Source organism: Anabrus simplex, chromosome 1, assembly GCF_040414725.1.
Source record: "Anabrus simplex isolate iqAnaSimp1 chromosome 1, ASM4041472v1, whole genome shotgun sequence".
Classification (NCBI taxonomy): Eukaryota; Metazoa; Arthropoda; class Insecta; order Orthoptera; family Tettigoniidae; genus Anabrus; species Anabrus simplex.
This window is the reverse complement of record NC_090265.1, coordinates 187,880,590-187,904,115: the sequence shown is the minus strand read 5'-3', so window position 1 is coordinate 187,904,115 and position 23,526 is coordinate 187,880,590. Positions and strand designations below refer to the sequence as shown.

At 39.0% G+C, this 23,526-nt stretch overlaps 1 protein-coding gene across 1 annotated transcript in view; it reads left to right on the top strand.

Moving 5' to 3' along the window:
- The first annotated feature begins 886 nt into the window (after positions 1–886).
- Positions 887–23,526, top strand: part of Taf11 (TATA-box binding protein associated factor 11) — a 70,966-nt gene continuing 48,326 nt past the window's right edge. The window contains exons 1-2 of the mRNA XM_067140156.2: positions 887–1,557; positions 13,699–13,786. Coding sequence (XP_066996257.1) covers positions 1,115–1,557; positions 13,699–13,786 — 531 coding nt within the window. The 5' untranslated portion in view covers positions 887–1,114. The remainder of the gene's footprint in view (positions 1,558–13,698; positions 13,787–23,526) is intronic.

Here is a 23,526-nt window from a genome sequence, read left to right as displayed (position 1 = left end):
TGTCCCTTACAGTATGTATTTACGTTACCAACGATGTGGATGTTAAAGTGATTTAAACGAAAATAAATATGCTACCAGAGAATTTCAAGTTCATTCTCCTGTAGATTCTCTGAAGTGAACAGATGTAGCAGTTTGGTTGATCATTAGGACCTATCAGAATCATTGTTATGAGAGAATTGAAATTCGCGACAAGGTTAAGTTTCTAAAAAAATTCTTGAACGAGGTAGGCTATTATAGGCCTACAGTACTTAAAACATATGGTAATAGAAAGGTCATTCGATTAAATGTATTTCTAAAACAAGTATTGATTTATAGGATGAAGAATTACAGTCTGGAATAATTTACCAAGGGTGCTCCCCACTATATCTACACCAATTCGATAAATTTCCAATTTCTTTGAAATCACTTAAGAAAGTTCTAAGTAGACATTTGATACGTAATCTGCCATTTGGTTGTCAGCCCTAAATTCAGATCATAGGAGATTATTAATTAATTGACTGAATTGAAACGTATCAAATATTCCCCCAGGACTGTTATTTTAGAATTCAATCCTATATTACCAATTTCCTTTACGATACTAGTTCATAGAAAATATGTACCGTATATTTTGAATTATCCACACATTGCTTAGCTAAACAGAGGCTATTTCTAGATAGTGTTGGTCTATTACCCAAAGTAGAGTTCCTGTTCGTTATTATTGACAGCTTAGCAATTCAATACAATAATCAAAAGGTTATATTTGTGTATCACAGGCGTGTTTACATGGAACCGATGCGTCGGCCATGTTGTTTTTGTATTAAGGTCTGATATTATTGTAGATGGTCTTGTTCGAGCCCATAACTTCTCCAACAACTGTGTCTGGGTGAAATAACGAGCCCAAATCAACTTCACGAACAGAACAGAACTTCTCCAACAACAACAACAACAACAATTTCCATTCTGTAATACGCAGGTTATACGAATGAAATTCAAGAATGAATATCCTTGTGTTTGAGAGTAGTGTTTAGTTAAACTTTATGCATTTCTCTCCGAGTATAACATCTTAGTTTTCTTGTATTTTGAAGGTGGAAATGAGTGATTTTTGGATGTACGTGAAATAGTTAATTATATCAATATGGAAAATATATTTTCAAGGGATGATTTGCCAAGTGAAAGCAACAACATTTTGAACAGTAAAGTCAGTTTTGACAACTTTGAGGCGAATGATGATTACGCAAATTTGCACAATTCTGAACATGGTCAGGACAGTTCACCGACTCTGAAACAGGAAAGTGATGCGGAATATGCTTCCTATAATAGGTCTGACTCTGATGGCAATGAGACTGACGATCCTAATTTGAATAAAGCAGCCAGTGCATTGGAAGATATACTGAGTAATAATGACAATTTTGAAACAAGCACTGCCATGACAACAGATGGGGAATTAGTTAAAGAGATCAAACCTTTGTTTCAGCAAGATATAATGCTCCCCAAGCCTACAACCAATGAAAAGAAAGACAAGAAGAAAGAAGTTAAAAGTAGAAAGGAGCTAGAAGAAGAAGAACGAGAGAAAATGCAGTACGTTTTTGGTAAAACTTCCGTTGACCATTCATAAATATAGATTAGAGGTTAAACATGTCGCGTTTCGGACGACACCACAAATAATAAACATAAGTACTTCTGGGGCAGGCTGGTGGGTCCATGCCAGGCATGAAGGATCAATGTATCGTGCTATGCAAGGGCGTCCATGCCCGGGGAAAGGAAAGGAAAAAATCTTATGTAGTCAGGTGTGTTTCTTTCAAGAATATGATTTAAAAGTCGGTATTACTTAGAAGTGGTAGGAAATACCGTGGGTGGTATTCTACCGTAGAATGCAAGTCACCATTCATCTACCAAAATATTAAAAATACTACATTCCCCCAGATCTACTCCCCCCACTACAAATTATCCTATAGGCGCCCTTGATGCTATGATATTATTTCACGTCATTTTTCTACGCTTTTTATCTTTACGAAACGTGCGAATGGTCGACTGAAGCATGCCTCCCTCTAACTTAATTCATATTTGGCGAAAGAAGTTAAAAGTTGTTGGTGCCACTGCTGTTCACTTGAAGAAAGATCAGTCAACGGTGAAATTTAAATGTACTGTATATATACAAATACACACATGTTGTTGTTTGAGTCTTCAGTCCATAGACTGGTTTGATGCAGCTCTCCATGCCACCCTATCTTGTGCTAACCTTTTCATTTCTACGTAACTATTGCATCCTACATCTGCTCTAATCTGCTTGTCATATTCATATCTTGGTCTACTCCTACCGTTCTTACCCCCTACACTTCCTTCAAAAACCAACTGAACAAGTCCTGGGTGTCGTAAGATGTGTCCTATCATTCTATCTCTTCTTCTCGTCAAATTTAGCCAAATCGATCTCCTCTCACCAATTCGATTCAGTATCTCTTCATTCGTGATTCGATCTATCCATCTCACCTTCAGCATTCTTCTGTAACACCACATTTCAAAAGCTTCTATTCTCTTTCTTTCTGAGCCAGTTATCGTCCATGTTTCACTTCCATACAATGCCACGCTCCACACGAAAGTCTTCAAAAACATCTGAAAGAATTCTTATATAGGCCTATTGTTTCCCCCGGCATAAGTTTATATACTGTGAGCAAACCAATAACCTGTAACTCTTGGGCTCATTGGTTATATATGAACACACATACACACTCCTGAAGGAAATCTAACTTCCGATGCACTTGATAAATAGTTCAACCCCAGTTAAACATATATATATATATATAGAGGTGATGAGTAAATTTAATGCATACTGGTAACCAATAATTACATAGAAATCAGGTTTAGATATTATGTCATATAGGCTAGTTATTAAAATAAATTTGATAATTTTTAGTAGTAAGATTAAAGACAGGTTATTTCAGAGATATAAGTTAACAGTGTAGGTCAGTTTGTACCTTTGATTCATTTAATGTACCAGGTTTGCAATATTGTTAATGAATAGATTGACGGTAAACACTTTTAGTTTTAATATTAACAGGAATTTCTTTTCACTTAAATGAGTAAACTTGCATTGTCTCTGTAAAAAAAAATGTTGCAAATTAAGGTAGATGCACTACTAGCTGACAGTTTAATTTTTTCAATAATTCAAGGGGAAAAAATTGCTAAACAGTTGCACATTATCTGTATGTACCATCAGATTGAGCTTGGCACACCATATGCAGTACAGCGCTAGCATTCGAAGTGGAAGCTGATAGCACTACCAAAATTAGTTTGAGAGCGGGTCACATAACAGGTGTACACACATTATGAAAATATATCACTGACACAAGCCTGGTGAAGAGGAACGTATGAATTTGGAAAACACCGAAACGAAATAATAGTGGAGAGACAGGGAAGGGAACTACCTACGTAAATCCTTAATGGCTGGCAACCACGTATTGCTTAATTGATAGCCAGTGTCCCTGATGAAATTGTTAGGATTTCTATGTATTTTCACAGCTTCACGTATAATCCTGGACCTGTAGTGTCTAGTGTGGGTAAGTGCTCGAGCATCTTGGAACACGATATCATGACCCGAAGTTAGGCCGATTTTTTGCTGATTTTTTCTGGCTGGTTGAGATAAATAGTTTGTTTGTTTTCCTTGATATAAGTACTAATGGACCGGCATGTTTGGCCAATGTATACCTTGCCGCAAGTACAGGGAATTTTGTATATGTACCCCAGGACATAAAATATCATCATCATCATTTAACAGTTTCAATTTCCCGGGTACTGTTGGCGAGCCTCTTCCATTCTGTCTTATTGAGATACGTTCTATTGTTAATGACGTCCTTTAGTGTCCTTCTCTGATCTGCAATGTCCATCTTTACGATGTCCATCCTCCAGTGGGTTCTTGGTCTTCCCACCATCCGTTTCCCTGCTACATGTCGCTCCAAGTTAAAATATGCTGTCCTTGTTGGCTCCAACCTCATTAAATGCCCAAACCACCTCAGTCTGGACATGCTAATCCGATCTAACAATGATGTAAAAATCCCAGCTTCCTTCCTAACCACATCATTCCTCAACTTGTCCAGTTTGGTTTTTTGTGGGATGTAAAAGTGGGGATAATTTGTTCTTGGTTTTACCTAGACTGTGAGCAATTTTAGTGACGGTGCCAAACACGGTTTTTATATTATGTTTGTGGAGGACCTTGGCAATTCGATCTGCGGTGTTGTGAATGTAAGGCAGGTAGGCAGTTCCCTTCACTTCTTCTTTGTGTGAGCTTTGCTTGGTCATTCCTCTGGGATACAGGGTTCTATGAATCTGCACATTGCTGTAACCATTACCCTTGAACGTGATTTTGAGTGTGTCCATCTCCCCCTGGATATTTGATGGCTCACAAATTCGTATCGCCCTCTTGGTGAGTGGCATGAGAATGCCTTGTTTTTGTGCTGGATGGTGACGAGAATCTGCATGAAGGTAGTGATTTGTCGGTATGGGCGAAACATGTCCCTTAACATTTTATAATAATATTTAATTTCTAAAAAGATCTCTTTGTATTGAATAGGTGGATATATAAATAAACACTTGTAACATACTTTGTATTTATGTCCTAAGGAGCCATCCGGATTCTTTCTTACTAGAACATCCAAGAAAGGAAGGCATCCGTCAGACTACATCTCCATAGTAAATTTAATTGAAGGATGTTGCTGATTTAGGTGGTTTAGAAATGGATGAAATTTTTCAGGACCTTCTGTCCAGACCACAAAAGTATCATCAACACACTTCCACCAAATCATAGGTTTGACGAGCGCTGAAGCAGTAGCCTCCTCTTCAACATGCTCCATAAAGAAATTAGCCACTACTGGCGAAAGTGGACTTTCCATAGCCACCTCGTCCGTCTATTCATAAAATTTCCCATCCCACAAGAAACAGCTGGAAGTCATGCAGTGGTAAAATAGCTTAGTAATATCCTCAGGGAACAGATGTTCAACAAGAGACGGCACTTTAGTAATCAAGGAATCCACATCAGAACTCACCAGAAGTGCATTAGGTTGAAGGGTTATGGTAGACAACTTGTTGACAACATACAGAGAGTCCCTAACATATAATTCAGTACGTCCTATGTGTGGCTGAAGTCATTTGCTTAGGTAGTTAGCCAGGTCATACATAGGAGAACCTATTGCATTAACAGTAGGTCTGAGGGGAAAGGCTTCTTTATGGATCTTTGGAAGTCCATATAATCTAGATGGCACTGCGTCCGCTGGGGACAGATGTTTAGCCTCCTCTTTTGGAATTGAGGATTGCCTTAAGAGCTTCACAGTGGTGTTGGTCACACAAGTTGCAGGGTCATGTGAGCTCAGTCTGTAAACAGGCTTTGACTATAGCCGAGATCTTATTCTTATACTCTCCAGTGTCCATAACCACTATCACATCAGCTGAGAGAATGGTCAATTCAGAATCATCTTTAAGTTCCTTCAGAGCTCTCTGAGGGGAATATCTTCTTTATGGATCTTTGGAAGTCCATATAATCTAGGTGGCACTGCGTTCCCTGGGGACAGATCGAATTCCCAAGGTCCTTCGCAAAAATAATATAAAGACTGTGTTTGGCACAGTCACTAAAATTGCTCACAGTCTAAGTAAGACTGAGGACAAATTTTCCCCACTTTTACATCCTGGGGTATGCAAAATTACCTACACTTGCGGCAAGGTATACATTAGCCAAACATGCCGGTCTATTGGCGTATCAAGGAACACAAATAAAATATTCGTCTCAACTAGCCAGACAAATCAGTAATAGCTGAGCACACCCTATCGTCAGGTCATGATATGTTCCAAGATGCTCAAGCTCATACCCACACTAGACACTACAGGTCCAGGATTACACGAGAAGCTGTGGAAATACATAGAAATCCTAACAATTTCAACAGGGACGCTGGCTATCAATTAAGTAATACATGGTTGCCAGCCATTAAGGATTTCTGTAGGTAGTTCTCTTCCCTCTCTCTTCACTATTATTTTGTTTCGGTTATTTCCAAATTTGTACGTTCTTCATCACCAGATGTTTCATTCCAGGCTTTTACCAGTGTCATACTTTCATAATGTGTGTACACGTGTTATGTGACCCCCTCTTAGAATGTTTCTGATGGTGCCGTCAGCTTCCGCTTCAAATGCTAGCGCTGTGCCGCGTATGGTGAGCCATCTGGTGATGAATGAACGTACCACTTACACTTCTATTACTAACGTCTAAATTCAAACTTTCATTCTTGGAGAAGTCTTCCTTGTGAACAGTCGAGATTTTCTTCTGAAGACGGAGTGCGAAGTTCTCTGCGAAATGTAAAGAATTTCATCTTATTTTCTTGACACGGCATAAGCCCAAAAAGCCTATATCATGTCTCATCAGAGGAGTTAATGAGATGAAATGAATGATGTGATATATGATAGTAGGAATGGAGAGGGTGAGACCCGGTGTCAGCACATAGTCTGTCAAATAGCACCAACGGGTCTGCTCAGTGCTTCACGTCGCCATCCGACGGACGAATCTCCATCAACGGCGTCGTATGCTTTTTCTCCATACGAGTGCTGTGGAGAGGTTTTGAATTTAATCCAGGCATTTGGCACGCAATCTGGTTCTTAGAAATTGTATACCACCACCTCTTCTACCCTGCCACCAACGTTTTGATGGTGAAAATGTTTTCGAACAACAGGACTTGAACCGGCTAACCATGGTATCAGACCATATAAACTTGATGGCCTAACAAACATGACCACCGTATCTATATCTGGCTAGTATAAACTGAGTGTTTCTAATCCGAAACAGACCAAAGTAATTTTTCACCCTAAGCTGGCCCACTATGGTGTACTAATGGCTGACCCTCCATAATTTGTGATAGCCTAATTTATAACTTTCACTTGAGCCACCATACAGAATATATACACATTCATTAAACATACTATCAAACATAGATTTGACTTTCTGAACCCAATAAACAAAATACCGTATTTGCTTGCATATAACTCGCACCTTTTTGACCAGAAATAAGTGTGCACATTTTTGGTGTGTGATAGGCCTATATGCAGGGATTTGTGTGCGAAAGATCATATTCCCGAAAAAGCATAACATTTGCATTAGGCTATTGAAACAAGACCACTGGTATGTGTACCCTATTCATTGTCACTGCCTTCAATCTCCAAGCTTTTCTCATGTGCATCAGTCTGGTCACCATCCCATACTATATCATTCTGACTTCCGTCCAACACATTTGCGGTGCCCATCTTCAAAAAACTCTTCTCAATAATGTCTGTCGACACCATAACCCATGCCCGCACAACCTAATCTCACGCGGGTTCAACTGACTGCCTTCTTATTTTGCCTGCTGGCGTCAGCTCATGCTACCCTCCTGTCATCGATTTGGCGTACAATTTACGTATGTTGTTCTGGAAGGGCTTGTTGACGGAAACATCTAAGGGCTGTAGACAATGTGTGAGTCCACCAGGAATTACAACGAGATCAATTTTCATTTCCTGAAGACGTTTCTTCATGTTTTCCACCAAGTGTCCGTGGAAACTGTCCCATTGCTGGGCGTCAAGGCAATGCCGCCGGCTGTGCTCCCCACACCGTATGGACCCAGTCTTGGACAAGAGCTGTATCCATCCATCCTTTTTCTTGACGACGCTTGTTGTTTTAAGGGGCTTAACATCTAGGTCATCAGCCCCTCCTTTTTCTTGAACCTGTACATCAATACCTTTGGGAAACTTCGCTTTAGGCACTGCTTTCCTTTTGAAAATAATATACGGTGGCAATCTTCTTCCATCTGCGGTTATTGGTAGCATGACAGTGTAACGCTGTTTTTCACACCCAGTTGTACGTACAAGCACGCTAGTTTCTCCCTTTTTGTTGATAGTGGTGTTGCAGGGCACGTTGAAGTTTATCAGTGTTGCCAATTTGAAATAAGGGTCAATTGTTTTTCTTCCATATTGCTATCACATGGCGATGAAAATCGATGATTTTGTCGCTGAAATCGCTTTCGCAGACACAATCCCTTTCATGTTATGAATCTACGGATCCAACCCCGGCTCAGTTTCAGATCTGAACAGCTGATTCTTCCTTTAATCGCTAGTTCGCGCGCTTGGAAATGTAGCATCTTGTGCGAAATGCTAAAGCCATCATTTACCGGGCGAGTTAGCCGTGCGCGTAGAGGCGCGCGGCTGTGAGCTTGCATCCGGGAGATAGTAGGTTCGAATCCCACTATCGGCAGCCCTGAAGATGGTTTTCCGTGGTTTCCCATTTTCACACCAGGCAAATGCTGGGGCTGTACCTTAATTAAGGCCACGGCCGCTTCCTTCCAACTCCTAGGCCTTTCCCATCCCATCGTCGCCATAAGACCTATCTGTGTCGGTGCGACGTAAAGCCCCTAGCAAAAAAAAAAAAGCCATCATTTTGCAACTCAGTAACGTAATGAAGCAACTAGTCTTCCAGCTCAGGAAACTTTCCAGTTTTCGGCCCTCTGAATGCCTTACATGTTCGATTGGTGGTTTGTAGCGCAGCCAGTAGCGAACATTAAACTCGGTCGCACTGAATTCTCGACTGGCAGCTCTGTTACCATGTTCTTCAGCATATATTTTCACTGAGTTTAAACTCGGCTGTATAACTCCAACGTTTCTCCACAACTTAAAGATTTACCTACACAAGAAAACTTAACTGAGAAACAAGAGTGAAACGTGAAGACAGAATACTGGTACTTATCGACAGTACAACAGATGAACGATACCTAATACCATGATCATGTGACTGCCTCAACAAGGAAACACTCCCAGTTCACGTGATCAGATCTGCCGGACGGGTAGCGATTAGAATATTGACAAAGATTGAAGAGTGAAGGGGATGGTTGAGTGTGAGCAGCGGGCTATGGTGTGACTGACTGGCTAGGAATGTGGCCTTGGGGAGGGGGTTTGCGAGTTAGGTATTTTTGTTACAACAGCTAGCCTCAACCATTTTGCTGGTAGAAAGAGATGCAGCTTCTTGTACTGTTATGTACAAAGTACTGTAACAGCAATTGGTACAGTCCCAATATGTAATGTAGGCACTTCAACGGAATACCCAAACTTTATTTTGTGTATGTACCATATGTCTTTATGATGTCAGAAATTGATGCAAGTTGTGTGTGGGGATTTTTTCCTCAATAATTTCAAATGTTAAAAATGGGGTGTGAGATATACGCAGTGGTGAGTTATATGCAAGCTAATACGGTATAATACTGTATTCACTTGCATTAACCTTCTTATGAAAAAATGCTAAGGTTTCCTCCAAACTTTGTTTGCTGATGCTCCCTTTCACACAAAGGAGTTGTAGATCTGGATCATAACTTTCGCTACTGCCAACTTTTTTTTTTTTTTTCAAAGAGAAACATTTAGAAACGGATGCAAAAGGAAATTAAGTATGAATGGAGATACAGTAGAACCTTGATAATTCGAAATCGGTTAATTCAAAATCCCGCCTAATTCGAAGAGTCTCTCGTTCCTGGAAATGTGAGATACAGTTTTGCATGTTATTTTAATTGTTTAATTCAAAACACGGATAATTTGTAATTCGAAGTACAATGTCGGCCCCATTACCGAAATTCAGACTTTTAATTCGAAACTACCTTTACATGTTAAAACAATAGTATGTTAGAGTAATTTCAACTCGAAATTTATCCGCTCCGCATCATAATAGAACGGGCGTTCCGGAACGTGGAAGGTTAGCTTTCCGCACTTACACTCACTTCGGTGGGTCTACAGTGCGCTTCATGATTGCTAAGTTGAATGAAATCGGAACTCTTTTGTGTTCAACCTCTTAAGGAACGCCGTAATATCACGCAACATGCAGTGTGCGGGAAAACAGAATCCGCGAACACTGGCGATGCCGACAGTTGACCAAAAAGCATGGCAAATATAATCAATTCATAGGCACCGAACAATATTGACATTGCCGGTGAACTGCATTGCTTTATTTTAATGCGAGCCCAAAAGGAGAAATTGCCAGCCGGGAAATCGTACAGTGTGAGGGATGGGGGTCATAGTAGTGCGTTGCAGTGCACATGGAAGCGAGATACTTCATCCCCCCGTCATACAAAACTTCGATAAGCCACAATGTTTTATGAGCGTCGGGCACTTTCCATGCCAGTACAAAGCATCTTTAATAAAAATGCAAACAGTAAAGAAATCCAAAAAAATAAAGCATTTGCACAGGGGAACCGGCATAATTTATCCTTGTCTGTGAATTGTGCGATTTTTTTTTCTTTCGTTGCGTGAGGTTATGTTTGTCAGTGATCTATCCAAGTGCATTATTTGAACATTGTAAATGCACCTCGTTGGATACATTTTGGAAATAGTTTTTTCCATGGCATTTGAAAGGTTTACGAGGCGATTGCATGTATTAATGGGTCTTAGAATACTTTGTGACGCAGCAAGTGTTTACATTTCTGAAGTACGAGAGAAGTGCCATGGCGGGAAATCGTACAAGGATAGAGTCATAGGAAAGTTCGATTTTAAGGGCATCGGGTACTTTCTGTGTAAATACAAGGCATCTAAAATGCATACAGTATAGTAATCCAATTAATAAAGCACTTGCACATGGGAGCGAGCATAGATTTCTCCTCGTCTTTGAATCGTGCTTTTTTTCTTTCTTTCATTGCGTGAGGTTATGTTTACCAGTGAGATATCCGAGTGCATTATTTGAATACTGTAAATGCACCTTCTTGGATACATTTTGGAAATAGTTCTTTTTTCATGGCTTTTGAAAGGTATAAACTGTGAATCAAGGTTAAATGCATGCAGTAACGGGCCTCAGAAAATTTTGTAACGCGGCAAGGGTTGGTACTTCTGAATTGCGAATTGACGGTTAATTCGAAATCACATAATTCGAAGTCCGATTTTTGAGTCCCAACAACTTCGAATTAACGAGGTTTTACTGTATTCTCATTATTTTATGTCTTAAGTTCAGCTGTCAGACATAGGGGCATTACCTTATTTAGTGCCCAAATTTGTTAGAAATATTACACTAGAGTATTGTACACAATGCCAACATATGCAGAGACTTAGAAAAACAATAGGAATATTAACACATTGACGAGAGGCTGCTACCCCATGTAGACCGGATAGTTCCAAGACTCCATGAAAAAATTATACTGCTGCACTCAAACTACTGTAATTCGAAATGTATTCAAGATATCGACCTAAAACTTGGAACTTGTACTCACTATGTTGCTTCATAGTCTGTACGTTGTGATATTTTTCAAAGCAGTACCGTTTGTGGCTCCATTTGATAGTCTTTCTAAGCACAGTGTAGTATGAATGCTGTATTTGTGCCATTTGTATACTCATTGTTTTCAAACATGCAAGGATTTCTCTTTACGGCTATTCCCTGTTTAGTGTTAGTCGTTAATCATTAGAAATATCTAATTTACTGTCACTCGGTACCTATTATAACCGGTCTGTACATAATCACAATTACCGGTAGCTGTCGGCAACTGAATATGCCGTGTCATGTTGATATCTGCACTGGAGCTCCAGGGAATAGCTCTACATATCCAACATTATTTTGTTAAATACACGAAGATTTAAAGAAGGAAAGATGCAGCGACAATTTATATTCCATGACTACACCGTTTGAAACTCATAATCTCGCCCTCAATTTCATCAGTAATCAAAGAAATACAAGGTGCATAAAAGTGAGAATTCTCGCAGCCCGTCCCCTACTGTCGGCTGTCACCTACTGTCAGCTGAAAAACTACGAGAATTCTCAGGGCTCATCACTCATATGGCACACCAGATAATGAATCTGCATATAAATGTTGAAATACTTTGTTGTCACATAGGGCACGTTGCCATGGGTGCGCCATCTTGTACATTGATTCTCGGCGCGTAAGAACACTCATGTATATACAAAGTTTCAATGGCTACAAAGACGGTACAATTAAAAATACACTTTGGCACTAAAATCTATGTGATCCCTCTACTCCATGACATAATTGAAAGTAGGTAAAATTATAGCCAACAGATAGCACAACAAGCTACAAACAATGCCTGTACATAAAAAAGGAGATCTCCGGAAGTCACCTTCTCCATCACTAGAACCAGCACCATGTTGACAAACAACAGCAATGATCTCCTCGTCCTCTTTAAGTCTCCACATACAGTGAAATCATCATCAAAGTGTACATTTGTACGTTAACCCCTGTCTGGTAAATATAGCTGCTCACTGTGAGATGCATCTTCAATATCTTTACAAAAGGAGGCCTCTTCTTGTAAAAGACTAGCTTTACAGAAACAGTTGTTGATTGTGGAGGATGAGACATGCTCCCAGGTAGCCAAAATGAACTCCATGGCCTGGAGTAGATTCATGGGAAAAAAATTCAATTGTGACAACTGGAAATGTTAGTAAATGTTGTACAAACATTTTCCTGTAGTGCACTTTGAAGTTGGCAATGATACCCAGTTCAAGCTGCTGCAGCTGCAGAGTGCTGGTGCAGTATGAGGGGAAGAATTCTGCTCAAACATTTTCCAAGGCTATTTTGGGTGGGTGAGCTGCACACCAATCCATTAGAAGCAGTATCTTCTTCTTTTCCATTTTCATTTTAAGATCCAATTTCTTTATCCATTGTTCCATAACAACCGTGGTCATTCACAAATTTCTATTGGACTCATAATCAGTAAGTTTTTGTTTTGACAGTCCTGAAGCACCTCGGATTTTGAGATTTTTCCTATCATAAGTGGAGGTAGTTTGTTACAGCTACCCGCATTTGAGGTGGGAAGAACAGTAACACGATTCTTGCTTTTATACCCTCCATCAGGGCACGGTCACATTTCTTAGCTAATGTTTTACTTGGAAGGAGATTGTAGAAAAAGACTGATCTCATCACAGTTTTAAATGTTTTGAGGTTGATATTCTCTTGTGATTTCTGTTAAAATCTCTTTCCAGTGCTTCACCGTGACTTCGTCCACAGACTTGGACTTGCCGCAACTGTTCTTCTGGAGATTCTGTGACTATCTTTAAATCCTTGCAGTCATGTTGACAAGGCCTTAAAATCTTCAGTGATGATAATCATTTTAGCTAAAGTTTTCAACATGTTGCTTCTGACTGGGAGAGATGCAACATTTTTGCCACAACCATGTTAGGAGAGCATTTTCCAAATTTGCGGAGTAGGCCCCTATCTCCCCTGTTATTGATGGTAATATTTTGTTGATTTTGCACCCAATTTTAAAAATTCATGTACTGTAAAATAGTGTTTCTTTTTCTATGGACTGTGAATGTGTGTTACAGGTATTTCCTAAATCTGCAGCTATTTCAGTTTTAGTTTTATGTAGATTATTGTTCTTTTTCCTGCATAAATTTTACTTAGTAACATGGCAGTATATGTAATGAAGTGGGAACAAATATAGTGTTTTAAGAGTACGCATATAAGGAGAATATGGTTGGTGATATCAGAAACTAATCAGCTTAAAGTGAATATAGACTAGTGGAAATTAAAATTTAATATCCCCTGTTATTTTTTATTGCCTCAAACATTCAACACTTAACTTGCTCAATGTTAGGCCTAGTTTTAAAGTGGTATTTCAACTACCCTCTTGAATTGCCATTATCCTGTACTTCTCCCTCATATTTCATAAAAATTAAGGGGGAAGATAGTTTCGCTCATTGTTTGTGCTGGTCATTATTTGATTATTTTATTCTCTTTACAGGGTATTAGTGTCCAATTTTACTGAAGAACAACTCGACAGATATGAAATGTATCGCAGATCTGCCTTCCCTAAAGCAGCAATAAAACGGGTAAGATGATACTGTCTTTAAATGAAGTAAAAGTTGATAAAAGCATGATTTGATGGTGGTGAAATGAAAGATTCTTTAGATAAAGAAAAAAGGAGACGTATTTTAGAAGTGCTGTGCCCCGACCTTAGTGGAGCAGTCCATAAGTTCTTATGAGTTTTGACTTGATATTTGAGCGCTGCTTTTTGGCGGAGGGTAAGTGAATTAATAAACAACCCATCATAGGCAGCCGACCGCTCCAATAGAGCGCGTTAGACTCCAGTTCCGGTTACCAATGTTGTCGATCTGTTGTTTACTGTAACCACGTGCTATCAGTTGTGTGTTGTATTGTGCTCAGTTCTTCTTGTGGTATCTGTGCTAGGTTTTTTGTGGATTTATATTTTGTAGTGTAGAGTTTATGAATTTATTCTTTAGTATTTTTTAATAGTATAGCATGTTAAGGTAGATGCACTAGTAGCTGACACTTTAATAATATTTTTTACATAATCCAGGGAAAAATTTTTCTAAGCATGTCACACATTATCTCTGTGTACCATCAGATAAATCTCTTTGTGCCCAACAAGATGCATTGAAAGAAAATGTGTAGCCAATAATTATCACTTAAAGTTAATTTTTAAAACATGTATTTTCGTACTTGTAGCTGACACCTTATTTTTCCTCATTCTCCTAAGGCTGACACTTTTTGCATCTACGGCTGACGCAGATTATATTGTATGATATAACAAAATAAATGACCCTTTTATCAGATAATTGTTTATGATTTACAGCCTAAATATTACAGATATCGTGTCATTATAAGCAGGGTATTTCCCCTTAGCCTTTTTTTCTACCCCTTATTTTGAAGCTGCCGTATTTACTGGCACTCCTCGTTTCACCTCATTGAATGCAGCAGCCACAGATGACTGTAGGTGTTTTGGATATTTACTTTGTTGAGGGTCCATTTTATATCACCACCTGAAAGATAGGAGTGACTACATTTTAAAAATATGCACGCAGTGTATTAGCTTTGGATTATGGTTTATATCAGTTGCCTACACTACACATGGGGTCAGTTTCATGTTCCCTTATTGGAGAATCACATGTATGTTTAGTCATCAGCCCGAAGGCTGGTTGGATCCTCAACAGCTCCACCATCAGCTGTCATAATTGGCCTAGGCATCACTGAAGAGGCATACTAGGGAAATGTGTGAGGTAGTTTCCCATTGCTTTCCTCACTGAGCCAGAAGTTGCTATTACATATCAGTTTGCCAAGCCCACTGAAATGCATATAGAGAAATATTATATCTAACTAGTATGTATGTATATCCACCCTTTGTCCCGTTTCTCTGTGAAGTTGGGTATGAAGATAGATGAATCTTCTTGACAGCGGGATCAAAGAATGAATGATTTAAGTTTAGATCAGTGAGTAGTATAGTAATAGCTTCATCTGGTACAGGAAGAGAGGGAGAAGGAGTAGAGCTGTAATAGCTACAGACCATACAAACAGAGGGGTTTGATCCAGAGACATTCCTGGAGCACGTATATTAATAGTTGTGGTAATGAAATTAACAGTTCCTAGAATAGAAGAAACTCCGGCTAGGTCAGCCTCATCGGAGAATTTATTGAGATAAAATGAATGACGTGATACACGATAGTAGGGAGGCAGAAGGTGGAATCCGGTGCCAGCACATAGCCTACTCCTATTGAATAGCACCAAGGGGTCTGTTCAAGGCTTCACGTCCCCATCCGACAAATGAATCATCATCATCATCAACAGTATCATATGCGCTGAATCCATATGAGCACTGCGGAGACGTTTAGAATTTAATCCAGGCGTTTGGCACGCAATCTGGTGATTACAAATTGTTTACTACCACCTCTCTTACCCTGCCGCCAACATTCTGATAGTGAAATTTTTTTCGACCAACGGGACTTGAACTGGTTAACCACGGTGTCAGACCATATAGACTTGATGTCTTAACGATCATGGCCACTGTATCCACTATCTAACTAGTATAAACTGAATGTTTCTAATTTGAAACATACCAAAATCATTTTTTCACACTAATGTGTCAGCTGTAGGTATAAGGCCCCACTATGGCATACCAATGGCTGACCCTTCATAATTTATGTGAAAATTTATAATTTTCACTTCAGCTACCATATAGAATTCATACACATTCATTGAACATACTATCAAACATTGAACTTTCAGAACCCAATAAACAAAATATAATAAATACCTTATTTACTTGTGCTAACTTCCTTATGAAAAATGCTAATGTTCTCTTCAAAGTTTGTTTGTTGATGCTCCCCTCTATACAAAGGACTTGCAGATCTAGATCATAACTTTAATTACTGCCAACTCATTTTTTTTTTCTTTCAAAGAGGGACATTTAACCGCCATGTGGTGGGCATTATGTAGAACTAATTGATCACAGCGTATAGCTTCGGGAAGTAACTTGCAGAGCTTTTTAAAGACGCGTGTGGAGCTCATCTATGATATGATTTTAATTTTTTTTTTAAGGATTGATATCCGTATACGTTTTATGTCACCGAAGCGACGGTTTTGTACGAGAACAAGTCTCAGGCAGACCCCAAGGCACCTGACTCCCCTCATCTATGATATAAAGAAGCATGGCGGAACAACAAGCTAGTTGCTCTCGCAGTGATGTTATTTCGGATCAAAGACTCTTTCAGTTATTAACCACAGTGGAAAGTGATGTTAAAGATGATGATTTTAATGAATTGTTAAGTGGTTTTTGAATATTTTAATGAATTGTTAAGTAAAGTGAGATGATACAAAGAGAGCTGAAAATATTGTAAGTGAGAAAGAAACAGAGCCTCTCTCTAAACGAAGGAAGAAAAACATGGTGAGTTCAAAAGCTATTTCATCACTATTTTCATGGTGGACGAATGACTTTTCTCCACCAGACTTTCAAGTAACTCTGACAAACTCTGGGAGCCAAGTAGTGTTGGAGGACAACCGCAAGATCATTGATTTTTTTAAACTATTCTGCCAGTGGAGTTGGTGCAACTGTTTGATGATGAAACAAATTAGTATCACAAACAACTGGCGGAAAACATTGAGCTCTCACCACATTCCAAGTTTAGAAAGTATTTTAAAATATCAACTTATTTACTTGTAAGGAGTTACATGTATTAGTTGCCTACAGATTTTAGGAAGTAATTTTATTTTGGGCTCTTTACTTTTATAAAGATGATGTACATGTGGGCACATGTAATTTTGTTTTCTCTTTAAATAATATTGAACATAAGTGTAGGATTTTCCATTTGCATTTAGATTTATAAAGAACCAACATTTATAAACATTTTAAGCTAATCACCCCACTGATAAGTTAAAAATTGCAGTTTCTACAATTTTTTTCATACAAATGAAAAAACTCAGTACTGAGGTACCAAACAGTCAACTGATAACTCGGCACTTAAACAGGTTAAACTACAAACTGATGCAAAAAGAAATTAAGTATGAGTAGAGATATTCACATATTTTACTATTTTAAGTTAGGCTGTCATCTATAGGTACAGGGTCAGGCATAGGTGCATCTGCCTCATATGTGGTAACAAGGTACAATAGTAATCTAGTTAATATAATACCTTAGTTTAATATTTTGTTCGGTAGTTATATACAGTAGAACCTCGATAATTCAAAATCCCGCCTAATTCGAAGAATCTCTCGTTCCCGGAAACATGAGATACAGTTTTGCATGTTATTTTAATTGTTTAATTCAAAATACGGATAATTTGTAATTCGAAGTACAATGTCGGCCCCATTACCGAAATTCAGACTTTTAATTCGAAACTGCCTTTACATTTTAAAACAATAGTATGTTAGAGTAATTTCAACTCGAAATTTATCCGCTCCGCGTCATAATAGAACGGGCGTTCCGGAACATGGAAGGTTAGCTTTCCGCACTTACACTCACTTCGGTGGGTCTACAGTGCGCTTCATGATTGCTAAGTTGAATGAAATCGGAACTCTTTTGTGTTCAACCTTTTAAGGAACGCCGTAATATCACGCAACATGCAGTGTGCGGGAAAACAGAATCCGCGAACACTGGCGATGCCGACAGATGACCAAAAAGCATGGCAAATATAATAAATTCATAGGCACCGAACAATATTGACATTGCCGGTGAACTGCATTGCTTTATTTTAATGCGAGCCCAAAAGGAGAAATTGCCAGCCGGGAAATCGTACAGTGTGAGGGATGGGGGTCATAGTAGTGCGTTGCAGTGCACATGGAAGCGAGATACTTCATCCCCCCGTCATACAAAACTTCGATAAGCCACAATGTTTTATGAGCGTCGGGCACTTTCCATGCCAGTACAAAGCATCTATAATAAAAATGCAAACAGTAAAGAAATCCAAAAAAATAAAGCATTTGCACAGGGGAACCGGCATAATTTATCCTTGTCTGTGAATTGTGCGATTTTTTTTTCTTTCGTTGCGTGAGGTTATGTTTGTCAGTGATCTATCCAAGTGCATTATTTAAACATTGTAAATGCACCTCGTTGGATACATTTTGGAAATAGTTTTTTCCATGGCATTTGAAAGGTTTACGAGGCGATTGCATGTATTAATGGGTCTTAGAATACTTTGTGACGCGGCAAGTGTTTACATTTCTGATGTACGAGAGAAATGCCATGGCGGGAAATCGTACAAGGATAGAGTCATAGGAAAGTTCGATTTTAAGGGCATTGGGTACTTTCTGTGTAAATACAAGGCATCTAAAATGCATACAGTATAGTAATCCAATTAATAAAGCACTTGCACATGGGAGCGAGCATAGATTTCTCCTCGTCTTTGAATCGTGCTTTTTTTCTTTCTTTCGTTGCGTGAGGTTATGTTTACCAGTGAGATATCCGAGTGCATTATTTGAATACTGTAAATGCACCTTCTTGGATACATTTTGGAAATAGTTCTTTTTTCATGGCATTTGAAAGGTATAAACTGTGAATCAAGGTTAAATGCATGCAGTAACGGGCCTCAGAACATTTTGTAACGCGGCAAGGGTTGGTACTTCTGAATTGCGAATTGACGGTTAATTCGAAATCACGTAATTAGAAGTCCGATTTTTTAGTCCCAACGACTTTGAATTAACAAGGTTTTACTGTAGTAGGATAATTTTAGGCCCGTGTGTGATATTCTGTCATGTCAACACCTACGTCTTAAGGATGAAGCTCCCAAGGACGCGGTACTCCCCTAAGGAGCCAGGCCCGGGAAATTGTTTGGAGTGTTAGGGAGTATTTCGAGAAGGAGAAAGATAACGGCGCGCCTCTCTTGCCTGTTGCGAAACAGTTCTTCAGAGAACAGCTGATATGACCAAGATTAACAGGAGCACAGTTATAGGCATAGGGAAGGAGAAGTACTTTGCCAAGGAACAGATAGCGGGGCCGTCCAAACTTGAAACTCCAGGGAAGAAGAGGAATAAGCCTAAATTGGTAACAGAATTAGAGTCTTTTCAGCAAGATGCAATTCGTCAGCATATTTACGCATATTACCGTATAAAGAACATCCTACCTTTTGAAATTGCTTCGTTCTCTTGAAAACAGACAAATTTTCAGTGGGATAAAATCTTCCCATAGGAAAGTAGTTAAACATCTGGGTTTTAGGTACAAGAAGGTTTACAGGCGAAGAGTTTAGATGAAAGTATCAATACTTTAGAGGAAGTGTCCTTAAAATAACACTGTTTAGATAAAACATTCATATATTGACAAAGTACCAATGCTTTAGAGGGAGTGTCCTTAAAACATTCTTATGTGACTGAAGATGTTGATAATATACGAAACATGTACCACTTTTAACCAATAAGTTGTCTTAAGCAATTTAGTGTATCAACAAGTTGGAAAATAAAGAATACATAGTTGTGAATCTGTTTAAGTGTGATACAGACCATGAAACTGATTTTTTTTTTAGGCATCCCAGAACGGTCGAGGTGGGATTCGAACCCACACTCTTCTGAATGCAACGCACTACCAGCGTGCTTCAGCACGCAGAGCTATGCTGTTCGGTAAACATTGTTTAGTCACTTCTTCAATCACTTTTTTAATGACTGTCCTGCTGACGTGGAGTCTATGACACTCATCTGCTTCTGCAGACGTTATCTTCACATCGTTGCTCAATAATGATAGCCTGTGAGAGACCACATCAGTAGCTGAAGGTTAACACCACGTTGTACAGTTTCAGTACTTTCCTGTGCAGTATTGTATTGTTTGAGTGAGTGAGAAATGGCTTCATAACGGAAGAAAGTGGTTGTTTCCATGGATAAAATGTTAGAAGCATTAAACAGGCTGGACAAAGGAGAACTTTTGAAAAATATTGCTGTAGACAATGGCATAGGGACTTCAGCTGTGTCCGATTGGAAGAAAACCTGAAAAGAAATTGAAGACTCCTGCTTTAAAATGATGACAAAAGATAGTTTAAAGAATCGTGCCACAGTAAAGAAAGGTAAAGATGAATCTCCAGATGATGCATTATTCATGTGGTTTTGTAAAAAAAAAGAGAGCATGGTGTTCCGATTTTAGAGCAGATTTTACAAAAAAGGTGCCTAGTTTGAACAGCAAGGTAGCAAATGGAGATCCTAACTTCACAGCTAGTCAGAGTTGGTTGTAAAAGTGAAAAGCTCGTCATAGCATATGCCAGCTTTCAGTGACTGGTGAAAGTTTTTCAGGGGATGAAGTTGCTGCTGACAGTATCACAAAGGAATTTGAGGACATTATCTGCTCCGAGAACATAAAGCCAGTTCAAATATATAACGCCGATGAATCTGGGCTGTTTTATCGCATGCTATCAAATAAGAGACTAGCGTCTAAATTAGATAAAAGAAGTAAAGATCACATTACAATTATGGCATGCGCCAATGCATCTGGAGGACATACATTTCCTCTCCTTTTAATAGGGAGATAAAAAAATCCCTGTGCTCTTCAAAAATGTGAAACGATGTGCCTTGCCAGTTTCTTACACATCCCAAAAGAATGCATGGATGGACAGTGGAACTTTCAAAAACTGGTTCCAAGAAAACTTCGTGGCGAATGTTAAAAAGTTTTTAATGAAACAAGGTTTGCCACTGAAGGCCATTTTGTTCCTTGACAATGCGTCGTCACATCCGGGAGTAGAAGAGTTGGTCAGTGGTGATATCCAAGTGAAATTTCTGCCACCTAATGTAACATCTCTGTTGCAACCAATGGACCAGGGTGTATTGAAAACATCAAGCGGTTATTCAGGAGGCAGCTGCTCAGCAAACTGATTGAAGAGGGGGAATATGGTGTAATTTTGGTATTGAAATCAATAAATATGAAAGATTATTTATATGATCTCATCTGCATGGGATCAAGTTAGTGAAACGACAATTAAGAAGTCTTGGAAACATCTATGGCCTTCTATCTGTACATCTACCACCGAGGTTTGTGAAGTTGTGGACTCTTCCGAGTTCTTTCACATTTGCACGCACTCCTGGATGCTCGGACATAGATGAGAACGACGTAAATGACTGGTTGAAAACTGACTGTAATTCAGGCTACGGAATAATGACAGATGAAGAAATTATTGCCTCTTGTTCCTCGGCAGGTAATGACGAGAGTGATAGTGAATTCGAAAAAGAAACCGGCGCTCCATCAGAAGAAAGAAGGACCATGGAGAGGCAATAATCCAACTGGACAAACTGATGGCCTATTTAGAATCCCAGACTGAAACCACACCGGCAGAACTGATGTTAGTAAAACATCTTGGTGATCGTGCAGCGTGCAAACGCTATACAAATGTAAAACAGAAAAAACTCACATTATTTTAGTGCATAAAACAGAGTCGTAAATGCAAGAAAAGTGTACTTATATTTTTTTGTATAAATGAAAAAGGTTTTGCTATACAAGTTATGTACTGTATTTGTTTTTTTAGTTTTTCAGGATTTTTGATAATCCAAATCAGTTCCGGTCCTGCTTAATCCAGATAAATGAGGTTCTTGTTTATGTGTAAGTAGGGTAGCTTCATGAATTTACCTAGCTCAGAACATTTTAAGCAAGCCTCGGACCTATGGGAGTAACGTCCCGCTGCCATTTGACAGGCGAGGGACTCCTTGGAAACAACTTGGCGAATGAAATGGAATCCGATGGGGAGGTATCAATATTAATGGGGCTAACGGAAGAAAGTATAACTGGCTGAGTCAGCAAAGAGGATGCATCTGGATGTGCTAGGAGTAAGTGAAATTTGGGTAAGGGGAGATAACGAGGAAGAGCTAGGATATCATAAAGTGTACTTGATGGGTGTTAAAAAGGGAAGGGCAGAGTCTGGGGTAGGGCTGTTCATCAGGAATACTATTGCATACAACATAGTTTCTGTTAGGCACGTAAACGAGCGAATATTGTGGGTAGATTTGGCAGTCGGAGGAATTAGGACTAGAATTGTCTCAGTGTATTCACCATGTGAGGGTGCAGATGAGGATGAAATTGTTAAGTTTTATGAAGCATTGAGTGACATCGTAGTCAGTCAGGGTCAACAGCAAGGATAGGATAGGTCTAATGGGCGATTTCAATGTGAGAATTGGAAATAGAACTGAAGGATACGAAAGGATGATTGGTAAATATGGGGAAGATATGGAAGCTAATGGGAATGGGAAGCGTTTGCTGGACTTTTATGCTAGTATGGGTTTAGCAGTTACAAATATATTTTTCGAGCATAAGGCTATTCACCGCTACACATGGGAGGCTAGAAGTACCAGATCCATAATAGACTATTGACCGGCTTCTGGTACACCACAGTTACCTGTGAATTAGCTAAATGCACTTGTAACTTTAACTGCACTGTTAACTTTAATGAGTTTCCGGAAACTTAAATCCAGATTTACAAGCCCTGCTAATAAACAGTACAGTTATTGTCATGTTTAGTATCTCTCGTCCTCCAATAGATGTCTCTACGCAAATGTTTTTAGGGTTATTGTGGTAATTTTTAGTTACTTTTACCAGCAGAAGTTTTCTACAATGAAAAATGGTTGGCAAATATGAACACAGGCATCTCAATCAGTTTAATTCAACATGTAATAATCTCTCATAATATGAATATATGTACGATCTAATAAGGCAAATATATATTTCGCCTTCGTTTTTATTCACAGTACGCAGACGTCATCTTAAATTTCACCTTGATCATTGTCGTCAGTAAAATTATAAAAATACACAGCAGTTACCAAACAAATCACTTTGCACTGTTCCAGAAGACAATAAGTGTAAACGAAAATAACCACATAAATGAAAACGTGCAGCACACTTTGGAACCTATCATTCCAGCACTGATAGTGCGATATCCATTTGTTCTCGCTGCAACTGTTGCAGATTTTTTTAGTAGATAGCAAACAAACCGAAAACTCCTACTTAAAACATGCATATACTGTTTTTATTTTCAAGTATGCTGGACATGTATGGCAAGATTGCCGTTTCTTCAGTTTTTCTTCCGTATCTCGGCGCCGAGTCTTATGTGCAAAATCTTGCTTATTCCTGCTGTATCTCTCGGGAACTCGCTCATTCTTCTTTGACATGTAATTTGACCTGATCAGATGCCAAACCCTTTAAGAATTCTAATTTCATTTTCTCCGGGCTTTCATGCCACAACTTGAACAACACGAAAGCATTAAAACTGTGATCGCCAATAGCCAAAAGAAAATAGCTATATCACTAAATTTTTCATTTAGTAGCTCCCTAATGTACTCCTCGAACTGAGAATTTGTAGTTCTTAATAACTGCAATGGACTA